Genomic DNA, 19,966 nt, shown 5'->3' with positions numbered 1-19,966 from the left:
TAGGTCCATATATTACCATATATTCAACACACAAAAACAGCAACCATTTGTTGTTGTCAAAGGACAGCTGGACATATAAAGGGCCCCATTACCTTCAGTAGCTTAGGGCCTCATCAAACCTCAATCTGGCCCTGCCCCTACTGTCCCGTGGACTGAAATGGTACAAGCCAAAATTAGGTCGCCCACCTTAATGAGGACCAGTGGGCTTGCTAGGCTTCATGTTGCACCAATGACTCTCTTCCTCCTCCTTTTTCGCCTCCTCTTCAACGGCTCTGCTTTATTTCCCCTCCCTGTCCCTCTCATTTGCCGCCAACAGAGAACGCCGCAGTCTTGGAGGAGATGCTGAAAGATTATCACAGCAAGCAGGTCTTGCAGCCCATCTATAAGCCCGTCAACAAGTAAGAAGGATGGCTTTTCCTTTGCTCAGCTAATCATTTTATTACGGACCAGTAGTTTCAAAAATTAGCTAAAATACAAAATTGTAAAGGCAAGAGTGAATGAATGAATGAAACTTTATTTGTGTCAGCCATCGCCCACAGCAACAAAAGAACATTGTGATATACATAGAACAAAATAGTTGATTATATAAAAGCAAGATATCTGGACCTTTTCCCTCTCCCGCTGCCCCCTATCATCACCCCCTCCCCTCGTTAGAGAAACGGGGCCATTTATGTGAACAGTTTGGACTACAAAGAGATGGCCTCCTATCTAAAAAGAGAGAATCACGTAAGCCATGGCTCGCTCCTCTTTGTGGCTGAGCTATAAACAGGGAAGTTTTAGTGTTCGACTTTTTATCGTGTTTTTAAAATTCTGTTGGGAGTCACCCAGAGTGGCTGGGGAGACGCGGCCAGATGGGCAGGGTATAATTATTATTATTATTATTATTATTATTATTATTATTATTATTATGGCTCACCTTAAACTTTGCTAAATGTAACTGCATCTCAGTAATTTATTTTTTTCACCTGAATATGCTCTGTGTGTTGTTTGCATGCTTGTGTGTTGGTTTGTATGTGTCTTGTGAGAGGCTCCCTGAGTGATATTGATATTATTATTATTATTATTATTATTATTATTATTATTACCCAGGGAGCCTCATGACTGGGGACTAGACCCAGTTCCTCTCTCTGACTGCTGCATCATCCTGTATTTTTATGGTGTGAACTGCCCAGAGATCTACGGATGAAGGGCGGTATACCACTACTACTACTACTAATAATAATAATATTCCTGGTTCTCAACAACCAGATTCACCCATTACACTTTTTGCCCACAATGCAGCAGATAGAGGAATAGGGCGGCACAGACACTGAAAAAGGATGTAATATTAAGCTGAAGCTCTTGTTGAACCTTTACGGGACCGCCTCTCCTGGTCTGTCCCGCAGAGGACCTTAAGGTCCATGAATATCCATAGTTTAGAGGTCCCAGGCCCTAAGGAAGCCAGTCTATCCTCCACCAGGGCCAGGGCCTTCTCAGTGATGGCTCCAACCTGGTGGAATGCTCTGTCCCATGAGACCAGGGCCCTGCAGGATTTAACCTCCTTCCGTTGAGCCTGTAAGACAGAGCTATTCCGCCTGGCCTTTAATTTGAATTCAGCTTGATCTTTTATTTCCCTTCTCTTCCCTCCCCCTCCCCTTTTATGAAGATCGCCCGCTCTGAAACCCCACAGCTAATTCTCCCCTGGCCTCCTCGCTGGCCCAAGTAGGACCAATTCAGCCAGCTAGCCCTGGGGATTATCTAATGCTTATTTCCCCTAAATTGATTTCTGAATTTTGAATTTTATTGTTATTCATGTTTTTATACTGTCTTTTATGCTGCTTTTATAATTAAGTGTTTTAAATTTGTTGTTAGCCGCCCTGAGCCTGGTTTTTGAACCGGGAAGGGCGGGGTATAAATAAAAATTTATTATTATTATTAGGAGTAAAACCTTAGAATTGTAGAAATGGAAGGGAACCCCAAAGGTCATCCACTCCAACCCCCCTGGCGTGAAGGAGTTGATGGAGTGATACCTGGCGTAACATGATCAAGTTGGGTGGTGAACCTGTGGGGTGGCCTTTGAGGGGGTCTCTGTTCTCTCCTCTAACGGTGGTCCTTTCCCTCTCACCCCCCCTACCCCCACTTAGGCTTCATCTCCTGCCTCAGTTGCCCCACATCTGCAGGCACCAGCACCACCTGCACACAGTCCAAGGCTTGGCCACCCGCCCGGGCCCCACTTGCACCCGGTGCAGCCAGAAGAAGTGGCCGGAGGTGCTGCCCTCGGCAGAAGCCACGCCGGCCACCTCCATCGCTCCTGGCAGCGCCACCGCGAAGCTCGCAAAGCCCGGAGGCAAGGCTGGCAGGCCGGGAGAGATCACCATCCTCTCCGTGGGCAGGTGAGTCACGGAACAGGCCGCTCCACGCTCTGCGATTGTACTTGCAAAGCTCAGGCACTTGGTGTCCCGGAAACTACCATTTTGTTCGAGTCAAGTTGATAGTCCTTAAGATTGCAAAGGAAGGCCTCGAAGCTACAAGGCTCTGCTACATTTCCTCCCAATGGCAGCTCTGAATTCCCTAATGCTCGGATCAGAGCCACCCTAGGGAAAACAGCACGGGAACGGGCCTTTTCAGTGGTGGCTCCCTGTCTCTGGAATGATCTCCCCAGAACTCAGTATAAAAAAATACATCTATATAGCTTTCCTTTCTCCTCCTGTGATGGAATGCCTATTTGGGGACTTCCCTGGCTTTTTTCTGGCCCATGTAGGACCAGTCTGGAAAGTTAGCCTTGGTGAAGACTTGACGTTTTCATCCCCAAAATGTTTTTGATTTGAGTTTCCATTGAAATGAGGCTGTATTTTAATGTTGTATTTTAATCTTGTTTTTAAGTTGTATTTCAATCAATTTGTTTTTGTATCGGGTGTTAGCCGCCCTGAGCCCGGTTTTGGCTGGGGAGGACGGGGTATAAATAAAATTTATTATTATTTATTATTATATATACAAACCAAGTGGGACACGGGTGGCGCTGTGGGTTAAACCACAGAGCCTAGGATTTGCCAGTCAGAAGGTCAGTGGTTCAAATCCCTGCGACAGGGTGAGCTCCCCTTGCTCGGTCCCTGCTCCTGCACACCTGGCAGTTCGAATGCACGTCAAAGTGCAAGTAGATAAATAGGTACCACTCGGGCAGGAAGGTAAACGGCGTTTCCGTGCGCTGCTCTGGTTCGCCAGAAGCGGCTCAGTCATGCTGGCCACATGACCCGGAAGCTGTATGCTGGCTCCCTCGGCCAGTAAAGTGAGATGAGCGCCGCAACCCCAGAGTCGGCCACGACTGGACCTATACACACCAAAGGGGCACCATTGAGGCTCCTAGCCTGTGTGTATGTACACAGATGTGCATAGGTGAGTCTTTGACCAAACTGGGCCAAACTGGGTCTTTGACCCGGGTGAAAGAAAGCCCATTTTCAACCCCTGGTTCGCACAGACAAGGGGCCGCTGACTCTGCTTGCTGCGCTCCCCAGCCCTGCCTTCCCTGGCAAACTGCAGAACGTGACAACCACCTTACCTTTCTATGTCTATAGCAAGATAAGATACACCATTTATATACGGTGTTTTGTTTCGTGGCCCAGGTTCCGCGTGGCTCGTATCCCCGAGCAGAAGCCCAGCCCCTCAGAAGTGAAAACCGTTTCGGAGAGCGTGGGGGCCGAGCCCGCCGAGCCCCCCTATGCCTGCCTCGTCCCGGAGGAAAAGCCACTGGTCAGCAACGGAGTGAAGCCGAAATGGCTTACGACGGCAGATGGCCGACAAGAGGTGAGTGGGAGAGGCTGGGAACTCTCTAGCACCGAACACGCGCTCTCTGGATGGCGGTCCTTAGAGCTTGCGAGGCTCTTTTCTGAGAGAAGCTGGTCTGATTTAAGGAAATTTCTGCCCTCCCTTTTGGCAACAAGGAGGAAAAGTCCCTCGAGGCAGCTTCTAGATTAAAAGGCAGGAACGCAGGAAGCCAAGAAATGCTTTAAAATGGCTTGAACAGCAGTAAGAAAGGAACGCAGAATGACTGGGTCGTTCAAAAAGGGCCGTGAGGGAGCAGGAGGGGAAACTAATATGAATTTAGAATCCTGGTGAAATTTCCTGTCTATTTGTGTGTCACTGATTGATTGATTGATTGATTGATTGATGCCTTCTTTAAAGACATATCTATCTTGAAAGAAGCCAACCGAGGCTTCTTCTCCCCTTGCAAATTATTATTATTATTATTATTATTATTATTATTATTATTATTATTATTATAAACAAAAAAAAATCCTTCCAGTAGCACCTTAAACAAAGCCATTTTTCACCTTCTCACCCCTTGCTTTTTCCTGTAAGACCTATTGCAGTCGTTAAGAGTCGTCAACAGGCTCATCACAGCTATCTGCCAATCACCCATTCCCACCCCCCTCTGAGTAATACCCCTCCCCACCTTCTCACGATATAGAAGGATCTGGCAACTTCTGTTTCGTTGTATCTGAAGAAGTGTGCATGCACACGAAAGCTCATACCAAGAACTAACTTAGTTGGTCTTTAAGGTGCTACTGGAAGGAATTTTTTTTGTTTTGACTATGGCAGACCAACACGGCTACCTATCTGTAACTATTATTATTATTATTATTATTATTATTATTATTATTATTATTATTATTATATATACCCCGCCCATCTGGCTGGGTTTCCCCAGCCACTCTGGGCGGCTTCCAATCAAACATTAAAAACAATACAGCATCAGACATTAAAAACTTCCCTAAACAGGACCGCCTTCAGTTTTCTTTTAAAAGTAAAATAGTTGTTTATTGCCTTGACATCTGCTGGGAGGGCGCTCCTGGGGAGGGAGCAGTTTGTTGTTGTTGTTGTTTAGTCGTTTAGTCATGTCCGACTCTTCTTGACCCCATGGGCCAGAGCACGCCAGGCACTCCTGTCTTCCACCGCCTCCCGCAGTTTGGTCAGACTCATGTTTGTAGCTTCGAGAACACTGTCCCACCATCTCGTCCTCTGTCGTCCCCTTCTCCTTGGGCCCTCCATCTTTCCCAACATCAGGGTCTTTTCCAGGGAGTCTTCTCTTCTCATGAGGTGGCCAAAGTATTGGAGCCTCAGCTTCAGGATCTGTCCTTCCAGTGAGCACTAAGGGCTGATTTCCTTCAGAATGGATAGGTTTGATCTTCTTGCAGTCCATGGGACTCTCAAGAGTCTCCTCCAGCACCATAATTCAAAAGTGTCAATTCTTCGGCAATTAGCCTTCTTTATGGTCCAGCTCTCACTTCCATACATCACTACTGGGAAAACCAGAGCTTTTACTAGACGGACCTTTGCTGGCAAGGTGATGTCTCTGCTTTTTAAGAACAGGTAAACTGTGGCTAACAGAGCTGAGATTTCCTTAACTAGAAGAGGCCCATTATACTCATCTCGATTTCTAGGTAAGACGGGAGCCCAGATTTACCCACAGTGTTGATCCCCTGGGGCAGGAAACCTGTGGCCCTCCAAGTGTCAAAGAACCATAGAATTGTGGAGGTGTTAGGGACCCAGGGGTCATCTAGTCCAACCCCCTTCAAAGTTGTTGGACTCCCAACTTCCATTAACCCCAGTCAGCGTGACCACTGGCAACATCTGGAGGGCCCTGGGTTCCCCATTGGTGGCATGGATCAGAGGCAAGGAAGCTTTGTCAAGCTGGGGGCCAAATTGCCTTCTGGACAAGGTTCTGGGGGCCACACGCTGGGCCCAGAGGCAAAAGTGGATGGAAATGTTGCCTTTGCACAGCACAAATAAAAGAACCATAGACTTGTGGAGTTGGAAGGGACCACAGGGGTCATCTAGTCTGACCCCTTGGAATGCAGGAATCTTTCGCCCAACCCAGGACTCGAACCCACAACCCTGAGATTTAGAGTCTTATGCTCGACCAACTGAGCTGTTGGGTGGGTTTGATTTTTTGCATGCACAGAAACCCCATTCAAAGCCATCATTGCTCTTCAAACTCAACAAAAATATCTGCATTGAGTGCGAATTAGACCTCCTCAGGGGCGTGGCCTGAGGAGAGTCCCAAGGGCCAGGTGGAGAGGCCTGCAAGGGCCACTTTTTGCCCCTGAGCCTGAGGTTCCCACCCTTTGGGCAGCTGATGCAGTAAAACCTCAGAGAAGCACAACAAGGAGAAAGAGGGGAGGTCCTTGCTCAGGTATAGGCCAACTCATCCGTCCAGATGTTTTGGGACTACAACTCCCATCATCCCTAGCTTACAGGACCCCAGTGGTCAGGGATGATGGGAGTTGTAGTCCCAAAACATCTGGAGGGCCGTGTTTGCCTATGCCTGTCCTTGCTCCAGGGAGGTCCAGCTCTCCTCCCAAGCCCAGAATCTCATGAGCTGCCCAGAACCTCCACTGTGGTGGGCAGAAGTAGGTGACCTGTAATTCTGTTGACGTTTGCTACAGACAGCCTAGTTTGCAAAACAAGAGATGACTAAGTCCGACGCTTGGGGAGAGAGAGAGAGGAGCTTTGCTGCCAGCCAGGCTGAATCGCCCGTGACACCGTTTGGAGTGTTATCGCACAAATTAAATGCCATGCAATTTCCGGAGCAGCAAAGAGGAGCCTGGAGAGAGGCGCTTAGCTTCAGGCTGGGGGTGCGAGTCCGAGGAAGCTGCGTGGAGAGCGGCTCAAAAGGAGACGGAGATATTCTTACGTACGCCTCCCTCGCTCTCTGGAACGGCTGCTTTCTGCAAGGTTCCTAAATCTCTTCATGATGAGCTTTTTGTCCTTGAAGGGTCCACAGCTGAATTCCAAGCGCCAGTCTCCCCTGCCCACCTGGGTGGAGGTGATGGGTACACAGAGGGCCTTATATAGCCCTTTTCAGCCTCAGAAAAATCAGCTCCCTTCTGGTGATAGCCGTAGCTAGAATTATTTTTTTCCTTCCTAAGCAGATGCTAGCTCAGTCCTCTGTCCACCTGCAGAGTGTCTTTCGTACAGACTCTTAATCCATAGAAGGTCGGTTGACCCAGATTGGCTCGGACACCCTTTTAAAGAAAAGTAACCATTAAATCACAAATGAGGGGTTTGGGAACCCAAATGCGGCCCTCTGAGTCTCCCTGCCTGGCCCTCAGGACTGTCCTCGTGCCACACTGCCTGACCAGGCCACACCCCCTCTCCCCAGGCCACGCCCCTCACTGACCCAGATTCACGCCTTCCTTAAGAGTGCATGTCTGGCTGGAAGTGCGTCCTCGAGCTCTGCCTTTTGCTCTCTCGGATGCAGGATGGAGAGAGAGAAACGAATGCTATTCTTAGCTACATCCACCGAAGTCTAGTGTCGAGGTCAAAGGAAGTCCTAGTCCCACTCTGTTCTACCTTGGTCAGACCACACCTGGAATACTGTGTCCGATTTTGGGCACCACAATTTAGGAATCGTAGAATTGCAGAGTTGGAAGGGATCCTGAGCATCATAAACACTGTTGCTGCATGTAGCTTTTATTTTATTTGTTTTTTATCTTATATTTTGGAAATGTACATCCAGGTTTTTTTCCTTTAATTTTTGGGGGCCCCCAAGAGAGTGGGGAGCTAAACTAGAGCTTGTTTAGCTTATACGTAAATCCTGCACTGTGCTGCGGCCCCGGATCCTCACCTGTTTGGGGGGAAAGGGGTGGAGAGCACACAGACACCGGCTCTGACTGCAGCCTCGTTCGTTCGTTTTCCAGGACAGCCCGATCACTGTTAGGCTCGGGGAGAGCAACCTGGTTATCTGAAGGTAATCCGCCAGCTTCTAGCTCCCTGCTTTTCAGGGGTGATGGGTCAGCTGCCAAGTCCCATGTAGCTTTTGCTTCTGGTCATCTTCTTCAGTTCTGGTGCTTCAGGCTGTGCTGGGCTTTGTTTTCTACTTTACAGGTTACCTGGGGGCGCCATTCTAGGCAAATAGAAAGCGGCTGAGAAGCAGCTTTCTGGTGGCGTTTACTTGCGTGTCAAGGTCCCCAAGACACCCACCAATAAAAACACAATTTACACATAATTTTGTTTCAGATTTTTGGCCACAATTTGATTAAAATACAAGCAATGTGAGTGATTGCTTAGGCATTGGTTGCGGCTATCTGTGGGACGCGGGTGGCAGTGTGGGTTAAACCATAGAGCCTAGGGCTTCCCAATCAGAAGGTTGGCGGTTCGAATCCCCACGACGGGGTGAGCTCCCGTTGTGCAGTCCCTGCTCCTGCCAAGCTAGCAGTTCAAAAGCACGTCAAAGTGCAAGTAGATAAATAGGTACCGCTCCGGCGGGAAGGTAAACGGCATTTCCGTGCACTCTGGCACTCGTCACGGTCCTCCGTGCACCAGATCAGAGACCTGCTGACAGGACTCCATCATTGCCCCAAACAATCCTATCCAATATTATTAGTTAAGAATAATTACCCTTCAACACCCCTCTCCCACTCCATGGGGGCACTTCAGACCTTTAGGCCAAATTCAGACACCACAGTTCCGGGTAGGTGGTAGCCTTAGTTGTAGGGCTAACTCCAAGTTTGAGAAGGGGCTCTGGCCAATTTGGCACATCCACCACAACAATAAGTGGACGCGGGTGGCTCTGTGGGTTAAACCACAGAGCCTAGGACTTGCTGATCAGAAGGTCAGCGGTTCAAATCCCTGCGACGGGGTGAGCTCCCGTTGCTCGGTCCCTGCTCCTGCCAACCTAGCAGTTCGAAAGCACGTCAAAGTGCAAGTAGATAAATAGGTACCGCACTGGCGGGAAGGTAAACAGCGTTTCCGTGCGCTGCTCTGGTTCACCAGAAGCGGCTTAGTCATGCTGGCCACATGACCCGGAAGCTGTACACCGGCTCCCTCAGCCAATAAAGCAGGATGAGCGCCACAACCCCAGAGTCGGCCACGACTGGACCTAATGGTCAAGGGTCCCTTTACCTTTTATTGGACACGGACAGTAAAAGCCTCAGTGTGGAAGGCAGGTAGATTGGGCTGCCTTGTTTTAAGTCTCCTATTAAAGGAGTTAAAGGAAGGGGTGGAATTAGCAGGAAAATGTACTTTTGCATGTCAGCTGCCAAAGATTGGCGGGTGCTGCGGAATCCTCTTATGGCAAATGCTTGTCGAATATTCAGACATTCAAGCTGCTCTGGGTGACCTGCGAGGCAAATCTCTTCCGCTCTTCCCTATTCTCCGCCTTTCCTTTCCTCTGTGGATTTCTAACACTGGCTTCCTTTTATAAAATGTTGATTTATGTGTTAAAAAAGGTGCAAGCAGAACATAAAGGAAAGAAACGACGAGTCAGGCATTTAAACCATAAAGCGCCACAACCTGGAGGGACAAAAGTGCCGTGTTATAGCGCAGATCAAAAGGGCTATACAAATAATAAATAATAAAGTATTAACTCATACAAAAATTCTCTCTACAAATAATAACGATTTATAAAAATAATAGTATTCTCCACTTGTGAGTTCCATTATTATTGAGAACAAAGGTTCTATGAACCAGACATCTGTTTATATTGGTGGCACTGAAAATGCCGCAGTATTTGTGTGAGAAATAAAATCATGCCTTATTAAGGCATGTTGAATTTTTTAACTTTGAAATTCCAAAAATGAAGGCTGCTAAAAAGTTGTAACGTGATTCAAAAGGTATTTTGGTTAAATTAATATAATTTAGGTTTGCTCTGTAGGTAAATTTGCATGGGAGTCACTGAAAACAATTGCCAAGTGCTTGCAGGTTTATTATATACTAATATCATTTTTAGTTATTATTCTTTAGCATTGCCTAACCTTTTCAGAAGGCGAAATAAAAGTTCTTTGGTTTTCCGAAAGCAGTGGGCTTCTTTACCAAACGTAGACTTGCCAAGCTACATGCTGTCCAGGCACAAAAATAATAGCAGATTTGAATCCCTCACACCCAGAAACATATTTGAAGACCCCCTCATTGAAGAAATTTGCAGGTGTTAAGTTTCACCCCCTAAAATGACACACAGTGATGCCATATATAGGGGGCAGGGAATGGTCATTTGAGCTCTGCCCTTTGGGTCAGTGTATCCCAAACTTGGGTCTCCAGCTGTTTTTGGACTACAACTCCCATCATCCCTATCTAGCAGGGCCAGAGGTCAGGGATGATGGGAATTGTAGTTCAAAAACAGCTGGAGACCCAAATTTGGGAAACTCTGTTTTAGAGATTTCTAGCATATACAGTCATACCTCGGGTTGAAGTAGCTTCAAGTTAAGTATTTTCGGGTTGCGCTTCACGGTGACCCAGAAGTAATGGAGCGCGTTACTTCTGGGTTTCGTCGCTTGTGCATGCTCAGACGCTCAAAATGATGTCACACGCATGTGTGGAAGTGGCGAAACACGACCCGCAGACACACAGTCGCGTCTTATGTTTACTTCAGGATGCGAACGGGGCTCCGGAATGGATCCTGTTTGTATCTAGAGGTACCACTGTACAGTCGTACCTCGGCTCCTGAACATCTTGGGAGTTGAACGTTCCGGCTCCTGAACAATCGTAAACCAGAAGTGAGTGTTCTGGTTTTCTATCGTTCTTTTGAAAGCCAAAAGTTTGACGGGGCTTCCAATTGGCTCCAGGAAGCCGCGCTTTGGTTTCCAAACGTTTCGGAAGTTGAACGGACTTCCAGAACAGATTCTGTTCGACTTCCGAGGTTAAGACCCTGCAAGGTACCATTTCAAGGAGGACCAAATTCCACCATTTGCCTCCCGCCGACCTCACCATCCTCTCTCCCACCTTTGCAGGTGATCATCTGACTCCAAGCCGCCGCGACGCAGATGGGACATTGGATCAAGGGGAGGCCTCCGGCCAAACAGCCATCACCCGAGGCTTGCGAGCGCTGGGCGCTGAAGAAGGTGAAGGACTGCCCTCGTTTCCCCCCCAACACACACCTCGCTCTTGGGAAACCGCCAGCATCCTGGAGCAGAGCCATGGGGCAGGCCCTCCATGGGTGTAACGCCGTCTGTGCCACCTGGAGAGTCGAACTCTGGAGGACACCCTTGGCATTGCAAAGACTCTCCCCTGCCCTTTCCCCCCCCCCCCTGCGCAAGGACCTAAGGGAAGCAACGCGGTGGGGGCTTTAGGGGAGGGGCTCCTTTTGGCCGCCAAACTTGGAATACCACTACATGTGCCCTTTTGTTTACATGGCATGGAATCAGCTCTCTAGCGCCAGCCAGGCTGGGTAGGCTTCTGAACAGTGAAATAATAGTTTTGGGGGGGTTGTTTTTTCCCCCCAGGGGCGAAAATCCTCCATAGATCTAACACAGGGCCAAATTCTGCTGCAGAGGAAATAGATGCTTTAGAAGTTTTTCGCTTTCCCAAGCCGCTGTACAGGATCCGGTCGTGAGGGCATAGGGTTTTCTCAGCACCAAACCAGCAATATTTGCTTTTGTATCTTTGAGTTGTATCGTGCCTTTCCTCCCAGGAAGTGAAGGGGGCAAACGTGGTTCATCTCCACCCATTTTAGACTCACAACACGCTGAGAGGGAGGTCTGGCCCAAGGTCACCCAGTGGACTGAGTGGGGATTCGAACCCTGGTCTCCCGGGTCCTAGACTTGACACTACAGCACACCTTTCTGCCACTGGGGAGGGCGTTCATCCCTACGATTCCCCACCTGCCCCCTAAGTAGCTATTATGGTAGCTTAATGCAATTATGAAATGGGTTTCCTCCAATGTCATGCGCACCCCCACAAGATGCAAGCATCAATGGTGTCGCCCAGCTCCTGGCTCCCTCATTTCGCTCTCATTTTAATGGGGGGGGGGGCTTTATTTAGAAAGCAATCTATTGCTCTCCTGGTACCGACCGAAAGAGAGCGCTTGTTTTTGTGTGTGTCTGGAAACGCCCTTGGGGCCTGATCCGCTGGGAAACCCCTCCATGCAAACGCCATTAACCCTGCCACCCAGCACCTGTCTGCTCAGCAGTTATCCCTGATGAATTCAATGGGACTTACACCCAAGTAAACGCATACATAGGGTTGCAGGCTCGAGCGCTTGTCTGGTCCCCGGCCACATCGGTGGGGCTGGAGAGCCTTTCTCATGGATCGTGCCCATCGAATCGTAGGATGGTAGAGTCGAAGGGAATCAAAGGGCCTCTTTGTGAGCAAACGCTGTTCCCATGTTTGGGAACACAAGGAGGTGGGAGGAGGTCTTTCCTCCCAGGAAACAGTTATGCAGGTAAGGTCTTGCTTTCGCCCCACCTGGTCCTTTCATGTCGCATCACCTGTTAACGCACCTGGGTTCGCCGCCTTGGTCCTGGGAAGTCCCAAGATTGTGCAGACATTTCTGGAATAGTTCCATCTAGTCTCCAGGCACAGAATCATTGCAATGGTAGAGTTGGAAGGGATCCATAGGGGTCATTCAGTCTGACCCCCTGCAACCCGGACACCTCTAGAAAGCTCACAAGCAGGAGACAGCCCCCTTCTTCTCCTCTTAGTCTCCCAGCTTCTGGAGGTAGAAACCAGCAACCAAAGAATCCCTCTCTGTTCCAAAAAGAGCAACCCCTCTCCGTCAGGGAGGGACGACTTCGGCCATGCCTGGAATCCATTGTCCAGTATCCCTGGATCATTTTGGCGGGGGCAGTTGGGAGCTGGGGGTCTCCAACAACTTCTGGAGAGCCCTGGGTTCCCCACCACTGCATTACCAGAGAGTGTGCACGCATATGTGCGCGGGTTTAGCAATGCTCAATATTTAAAGGTTCTGCATGGAGAAAATGGTGGCCGGGATAAAAACGTAGCTCATTCCAATTTGCATGATTTCCTCTTCCTCCGATTAATTTCTACTGCTTGGGCCAGGTGCGAGGGAAGCGGGGCTTGAGAGAGTGCTGAAAGCCTCATTTAAGAATCCCCTCTGGCAAGAAGCCAGGCATTCCCAAACTTTGACAGCAATGAGGACTAGACACTTGCTCTTGAAAAAGAAAGAAAAGGGTTCTGTCATTCTGAAAGGAAAAGCAAAGCAACATCTCCAGAAACTGAATTCCACGTTCTTTCTTTTTCTCTTGATTTAGAAGATCCCACTTTTGGATTAAAATAAAGAGGAAAATGAACATTAAATATGAGCTTCCGATTTAAAACAGACACTATAAACAAGAGCCAGCGAGATCAACAACCAAAATGTAGTCTACACATTCAAATTTACCCTTGGGCAATGTGTACAAGCTAAAGGTGCCCTAATGGGCTTAGCCATGTTGCTAGACCTCAGCGTGCGGGGCAGGTAACACCTTAGAAACATGCTCTCTCTGGGTTCCTAAAACGGCAGGCTAGGAAACAGGCTGCGTCTCGATTTTCTACTGCTAATCTGGGGGTCGACTAGATGACTCTTGGGGTCCCTTCCAACGCTACCATTCTAAGTCCTGCAGAGGAACCGAAAGGGGGCAGGGGTTGTTGCAGTTTGAATTTGCAGGTCGTAGTGGGCACCCGGCAGCCAGAGTGAGCCCTGGCACCTTTTAGGAATCAAATGTTTCGGGCCCTTGGTTGTGGAAACAGCATTTGCTAAACCTTGAGGCTGGCAGATTCCAGGTGTTTTCCATCCAGCTGTTTACAAACAGTCTACTTCTCTTAACCCAGCTCATCAGCCAACACAGCTTTTTTCTGTTATCTGTCATTATTATTATTATTAATTTTTTTCTACATTGAAATGTTATTTATGTGGGCAAAGCAGGGGGAGGAGGGGGAACCTCTGGCCTCCTCAAAGCAGCCAGCCCTCTCCCCCCCAGCTCAGACTTGCCCCTTGTCTTATTTATTTTATTAATGGTTTGTGGTGTTTTGTCGGGGAGAGAAGGTTGGGGGGGTCTTTTATGTTAAGGGTGTTATTGGTGGCTTTCAAGCCTGTGGGTTTCGTTTCTGTACATTGATAAATAAAAGCAATCTAGAAAGCGAAATTGCTGTGGGTTTTTCCCCCCTTCCCACCCACCTTGTTTCTGCTGCTTATGGGAAACCTGCCCCTCACTGAGTTGGGGGGCTAGATAGATAATTTATTACAGTCGGAGACCAGCTTATAAAACACACTTGGGGGTACAGTCACAGAAGGAAAACAAACAATTAAAACAATGTACAACAATAAACTACCACAGAGAGATGGCCCAGAGTCACTCATAGAACCGAGTTTGGGGATTTTCTTAACGAACTAGTTTGGGTCAGGCGATGGTCTGCGCCTACAGATCTGTACACAGAATCTGGTGACCATCCGGGTCGTCTTATGATCTTTGCCTAACAGGAAAAGGTTTATTTTTGCATTTCCGGGAGGTCAGCGAGCCTCACCAGCCGGGGATCAATGGTCTCACTACGGGCCTCTTCATAGCTAATGCAATTCTGGGCTGCATCAATAGGAGTATAGCATCTAGATCAAGGGAAGTAATAGTGCCACTGTATTCTGCTCTGGTCAGACCTCACCTGAGGTACTGTGTCCAGTTCTGGGCACCACAGTTCAAGAAGGACACTGACAAACTGGAACGTGTCCAGAGGAGGGCAACCAAAATGGTCAAAGGCCTGGAAACGATGCCTTATGAGGAATGGCTAAGGGAGCTGGGCATGTTTAGCTGGAGAAGAGGAGGTTAAGGGGTGATATGATAGCCATGTTCAAATATATAAAAGGATGTCATATAGAGGAGGGAGAAAGGTTGTTTTCTGCTGCTCCAGAGAAGCGGACACGGAGCAATGGATCCAAACTACAAGAAAGAAGATTCCACCTAAACATTAGGAAGAACTTCCTGACAGTAAGAGCTGTTTGACAGTGGAATTTGCTGCCAAGGAGTGTGGTGGAGTCTCCTTCTTTGGAGGTCTTTAAGCAGAGGCTTGACAACCATATGTCAGGAGTGCTCTGATGGTGTTTCCTGCTTGGCAGGGGGTTGGACTCGATGGCCCTTGTGGTCTCTTCCAACTCTATGATTCTATAAAAGGGACATCTAAAGAACAAGTGCTCTGGGCTTCCTATCTCCCCCAATGAACAGGCGCAAAGTCTCTGAGCATATGGGACTTCTTTAAAGGCTCCTTCCAGGACTGGTGAGGGCAGAGCCGAGCTTCTGGCGAGTGTAAAAGCCCTTCTTGCATTTTTAGATACGACAAAGAAGAGATACGCTGCTGGTGTGACTATGATTTGGGGGAAGTTGCCAGGGAGAGAAAAAAAAGGTTGCCAGACCAGGAACAATGGTCATATCTCCTAAAATCCAAGGCCAAACACCTCTGGGACTCTCACCTGGCCCTTAGTACAGGGCTGAGGAGTCTCCAGGCTTTGGGCCAAATTTGCCCCAGATTTGTTTGGGTCACACACAGCTGCCCTAGACCCAACATGCCATATCAAATTTGTTTTAACTTGTTTCAAACGTGTTGCATTTTGCATCGCTGTGACCTGCCTTGCAGCTTCCTGGTCATGGAAGGAGGGGCTTATAATAAGCATGTTAACGATTCAAGGCAGGTGTGAAGCAGGTAAAGATGACTTTTAACTTTCTTTCTTCTACTTCGGCGATCCCTCGTAGCCGAGTAAGATTGTCTTCCATAAACACGATTTTAACAGTGAGTCCGTAAGTGACTGCGGAGGCCAATTCTGGATCCACACGTCCTTCCCCAGTGGGAACATAGGTTTCTAGGTGGGAGTTGATCACAGTGTGGCTTTGCCAAGCGTGCCTTCCTCTTAGCTCGTTTCTCCCTTGCGTCCTGAGTTCGAGTGTCTTCAAAGCCCATGACATCTTTGGTAAAGGCTGTTCTCCAATTGGAGCACTTACAGGCCAGGGCTTCCCAATTGCTGGTGTTTATACTACATTTTTTAAGATTTGCCTTGAGACTGTCTTTGAACCTCTTTTGTTGACCACCAGCATTACGCTTTCCATTTTTAAGTTCGGAATAGAGTAGTTGCTTTGGAAGACGATCATCAGACATCTGCACAACATTACCAGTCCAACGAAGTTGATGTTGAAGAATCATCGCTTCAACACTGGGGATCTTTGCTTCTTCCAGTACACTGGCGTTAGTTCGCCTGTCTTCCCAAGTGATGTGTAAAAATGATCGGAGACACCGTTGATGGAATCTTTCACAGAGTTGGAGATGGCGTTTATAAGTGGTCCATGTTTCACAAGCATACAGTGAGGTTGGTAGTACAATTGCTTTGTAAACAAGCATTTTTGTTTCCCTGCGAATATCCCCGTCGTCAAACACTCTGCACTTCAGTCGGGAGAAAATCGCATTCGCAGAGCTCAGGCAGTGCTGAATTTCGGCATCAACGTCGGCCCTTGTGGAAAGATAACTGCCCAGGTAGGAGAAGTGATTGACATTTTCCAATGTTACACCATTGAGTTGGATTTGTGGCTCTGCACAGGGGTTTGTAAACAAGCATTTTGGTCTCCCTGCGAATGTCCCGGTCCAGCCTGGCCTGAGGTCACTTGGAGGGCAGGTGACGCAGCAGCCACGATCAGCGATTCCCATTGTGAGTTCGCAGGCAGGCAGAAGCGGAAAAGCCAGGCTCAGGCCAGGCCCAGAGCGCCACGCAGCTGCGGCCGCTCGCTTGACGTTCATGCGGTGCAGCTAAATATAGAGACAACCTGCGCCAGGGCAAGGTCCCCTTCAAAACCTCCAGCTCTGCTCAGAAAGCAGCAGAGTCAGCTGAGGAGGTTGTTCTTTTTTTAGAAAGGGGAGAGGATGCCCAGAAGGTTGTTTTGGTTTTTTTGCTCCTGGCTCTTGCTGCAGGCTGGGCTCCCTGGGGAGGGGCGACTCCTGCAATGTGGGTTGCAGCAACTGCAGAAGGAACGGGGAACTGGGAGCCAAAGGTCCTGGTCTCTTTGTTTTGTTTTTTAGCATATCTTTATTGATTTAAAATAAATACATTTATGGGAAAACAGACAAACAAACAAATAAACCAACATATAATCAATCAAACAAATAATAGAAAAGTCAAACAAACAACCACAATATAAGAAACAATAAAATTATTATAGCTAACATCATTTAATAATATAGCTAACAACATACTCCTGCTACTGAAAACAATTATAAAACTCTGGTCAGCTTCCAAACAAAAATTACATTAAAACATCAGTCATTAAAAGCTTCCCTAAACAGGGCTGCCTTCAGATGTCTTCTAAATGTCAGGTAGTTGTTTTTCTCTTTGACATCTGGTGGGAGGGCGTTCCACAGGGCGGGTGCCACCACCGAGAAGGCCCTCTGCCTGGTTCCCTGTAACTTGGCTTCTCACAGGGAGGGAACCGCCAGAAGGCCCTCAGCGCTGGACCTCAGCGTCCGGGCAGAACGATGGGGGTGGAGACGCTCCTTGAGGTATTCTGGACCGAGGCCGTTTAGGGCTTTGAAGGTCAGCACTTTGAATTGTGCTCGGAAATGTACTGGGAGCCAATGTAGGTCTTTCAGGACCAGTGTTATGTGGTCTCGGCGGCCGCTCCCAGTTGTCAGTCTAGCTGCCACATGCTCTTTCTGCCGGGGAGAAACTGCCCTCTCATACCCTCCAACATTTCTCCAAGGAAAATAGGGACATTCCTTAATACAGTGGTACCTCGGGTTAAGTACTTAATTCATTCCAGAGGTCTGTTCTTAACCTGAAACTGTTCTTAACCTGAAGCACCACTTTAGCTAATGGGGCCTCCCGCTGCCGCCGTGCCACCAGAGCACGATTTCTGTTCTCACCCTGAAGCAAAGTTCTTAACCCGAAGTACTATTTCTGGGTTAGCGGAGTCTGTAACCTGAAGTGTATGTAACCTTAGGTACCACTGTAATAATGTTATATGAAAAAAACTGCTCCCTTTCCCTTATGGAGTATTCCAGAGCCGGTACAGAGTCCTTGAGGGGCCTTCCTGCCTGCTTCATTTTGAACAGCCATTCTTATTGTCAATCTGTATAATGCCCCTATTATATCATACGCTAGATTTTTTTGTGGGGGGGGGGGGGTCCCTCTGTCTGTTGTCTGTCATAGAATCATAGAATCATAGAGTTGGAAGAGACCACAAGGGCCATCGAGTCCAACCCCCTGCCAAGCAGGAAACACCATCAGAGCACTCCTGACATATGGTTGTCAAGCCTCTGCTTAAAGACCTCCAAAGAAGGAGACTCCACCACACTCCTTGGCAGCAAATTCCACTGTCGAACAGCTCTTACTGTCAGGAAGTTCTTCCTAATGTTTGTCCGTTAATATACCCAGGTAATGAGTTACGTGTTGTTGTGTCCAGTTTTCTAGGCTGTTCTGGATTTTAAAATAGAAATCTGGGTCAGTCCCAAAGGGAATAGACTGAGAGGGCTCTTTGTTATTTGTTTATTTATTTTTTATAGAGATAAATTTATTCTTGCCAATGCAAAACTTTTCAGCAGGGCCAGTTGGGAGACTCTTTAGCAAACTGCCTTCCAAAATCAGCAGCCCAGTTTTAAGCTCAAGGGCTCAGGGGCAGAGTTTTGCAGGTCCAAGGTCCAGTTTAAAAAGCATTTATAAACTGCTTTTATAGTGTGTGTGTGCGTGTGTGTGGTTGCAATGAGTACATAGGTAAAGGGACCCCTGACCGTTAGGTCCAGTCGCAGACAACTCTGGGGTTGCGGCGCTCATCTCGCTTTATTGGCCGAGGGAGCCGGCGTACAGGTTCCGGGTCATGTGGCCAGCATGACTAAGCCGCTTCTGGCGAACCAGAGCAGCGCATGGAAATGCTGTTTACCTCCCACCAGAGCAGTACCTATTTATCTACTTGCACTTTGAAGTGCTTTCGAACTGCTAGGTTGGCAGGAGCAAGGACTGAGCAACGGGAGCTCACCCCGTCGCGGGGATTCGAACCGCCGACCTTCTGATCAGCAAGTCCTAGGCTCTGTGGTTTAACCCACAGTGCCACCCACATCCCTAATGAGTAATAATCTATTTCAAATTAAAAATGCAACATGAAAGCAGTACAGTGGTACCTCGGCTTACAGACGCTTCAGGTTACAGACTCTGCTAACCCAGAAATATTACCTCTGGTTAAGAACTTTGCTTCAGGATGAGAACGGAAATTGTGCTCCGGCGGCAGCGGGAGGCCCCATTAGCTAAAGTGGTGCTTCAGGTTAAGAACGGACCTCCGGAACGAATTAAGTACATAACCAGAGGTACCACTGTAGTTATAGAAGCATAGGGCATAAAAACAAATATAAATAGGCATTCAGGGAATGCAAATAAACAAAAACGAGGTCTGATCTCGCGAGTCAGGGAAACCCTATGCAAAAAAGATATCGGTGTTTCATATTCTGACGGGGAGTCAGGTGGGCCTTTCAAAGCCGACAGGCTCAATATGCTGACAGGGCAAATCCTGGATTTCCGATCGAGAGAGAGGCTGTGTTTTTGCCTAGGTTTCCTGATTTAGCTCCGGGAGTCTTCTCTCATGTGCTAACAGCGGACCAAGCCATCAGTCTCTTGGAGAGTGGCCTGGATGTTTTGTGACATGCTGTGATCAGTGGGGATGACACATCCCTCCTGGTCATAGGTTAGCCTGTCCTTCCAGAAAAAGGAAAACTGATAATGGAATTCTCAACCCCCCTCCCAGGTAATCTCAATGGATGGGAGGTGGCCGCCCTCTGCTGGGTATGCCAGGCAATACAGCCTTTCTAACAGCAGTCACGAAATTAAAAGACGCCTGCTTCTTGGGAGAAAAGCATTGACAAACCTAGACAGCATCTTAAAAAGTAGAGACATCACCTTGCCGACAAAGGTCCGTCTAGTGAAAGCTCTGGTTTTCCCAGAAGTGATGTATGGAAGTGAGAGCTGGACCATAAAGAAGGCTGATCGCCGAAGAATGGATGCTTTTGAATTCTGGTGCTGGAGGAGACTCTTGAGAGTCCCATGGACTGCAAGAAGATCAAACCCATCCATTCTGAAGGAAATCAGCCCTGAGTGCTCACTGAAAGGACAGATCCTGAAGCTGAGGCTCCAGTACTTTGGCCACCTCATGAGAAGAGAAGACTCCCTGGAAAAGACCCTGATGTTGGGAAAGATGGAGGGCACAAGGAGAAGGGGACGACAGAGGACGAGATGGTTGGATAGTGTTCTCGAAGCGACCAGCAT

At 48.2% G+C, this 19,966-nt stretch overlaps 1 protein-coding gene across 1 annotated transcript in view; it reads left to right on the top strand.

Moving 5' to 3' along the window:
* RELT (RELT TNF receptor) overlaps window positions 1-13,835 on the top strand; it is an 89,533-nt gene extending 75,698 nt beyond the window's left edge. Inside the window, exons 8-11 of the mRNA XM_077926891.1 lie at window positions 317-398; window positions 2,124-2,372; window positions 3,600-3,780; window positions 10,704-13,835. Of these exons, the coding sequence (XP_077783017.1) occupies window positions 317-398; window positions 2,124-2,372; window positions 3,600-3,780; window positions 10,704-10,715 (524 nt within the window). The 3' untranslated portion in view covers window positions 10,716-13,835. The remainder of the gene's footprint in view (window positions 1-316; window positions 399-2,123; window positions 2,373-3,599; window positions 3,781-10,703) is intronic.
* The last annotated feature ends 6,131 nt before the right edge of the window (window positions 13,836-19,966 follow it).

Source organism: Podarcis muralis, chromosome 4 (assembly GCF_964188315.1).
Source record: "Podarcis muralis chromosome 4, rPodMur119.hap1.1, whole genome shotgun sequence".
NCBI lineage: Eukaryota > Metazoa > Chordata > Lepidosauria > Squamata > Lacertidae > Podarcis > Podarcis muralis.
The sequence above is the reverse complement of the archived record's forward strand: the minus strand, read 5'-3'. Positions and strand labels throughout refer to the sequence as shown.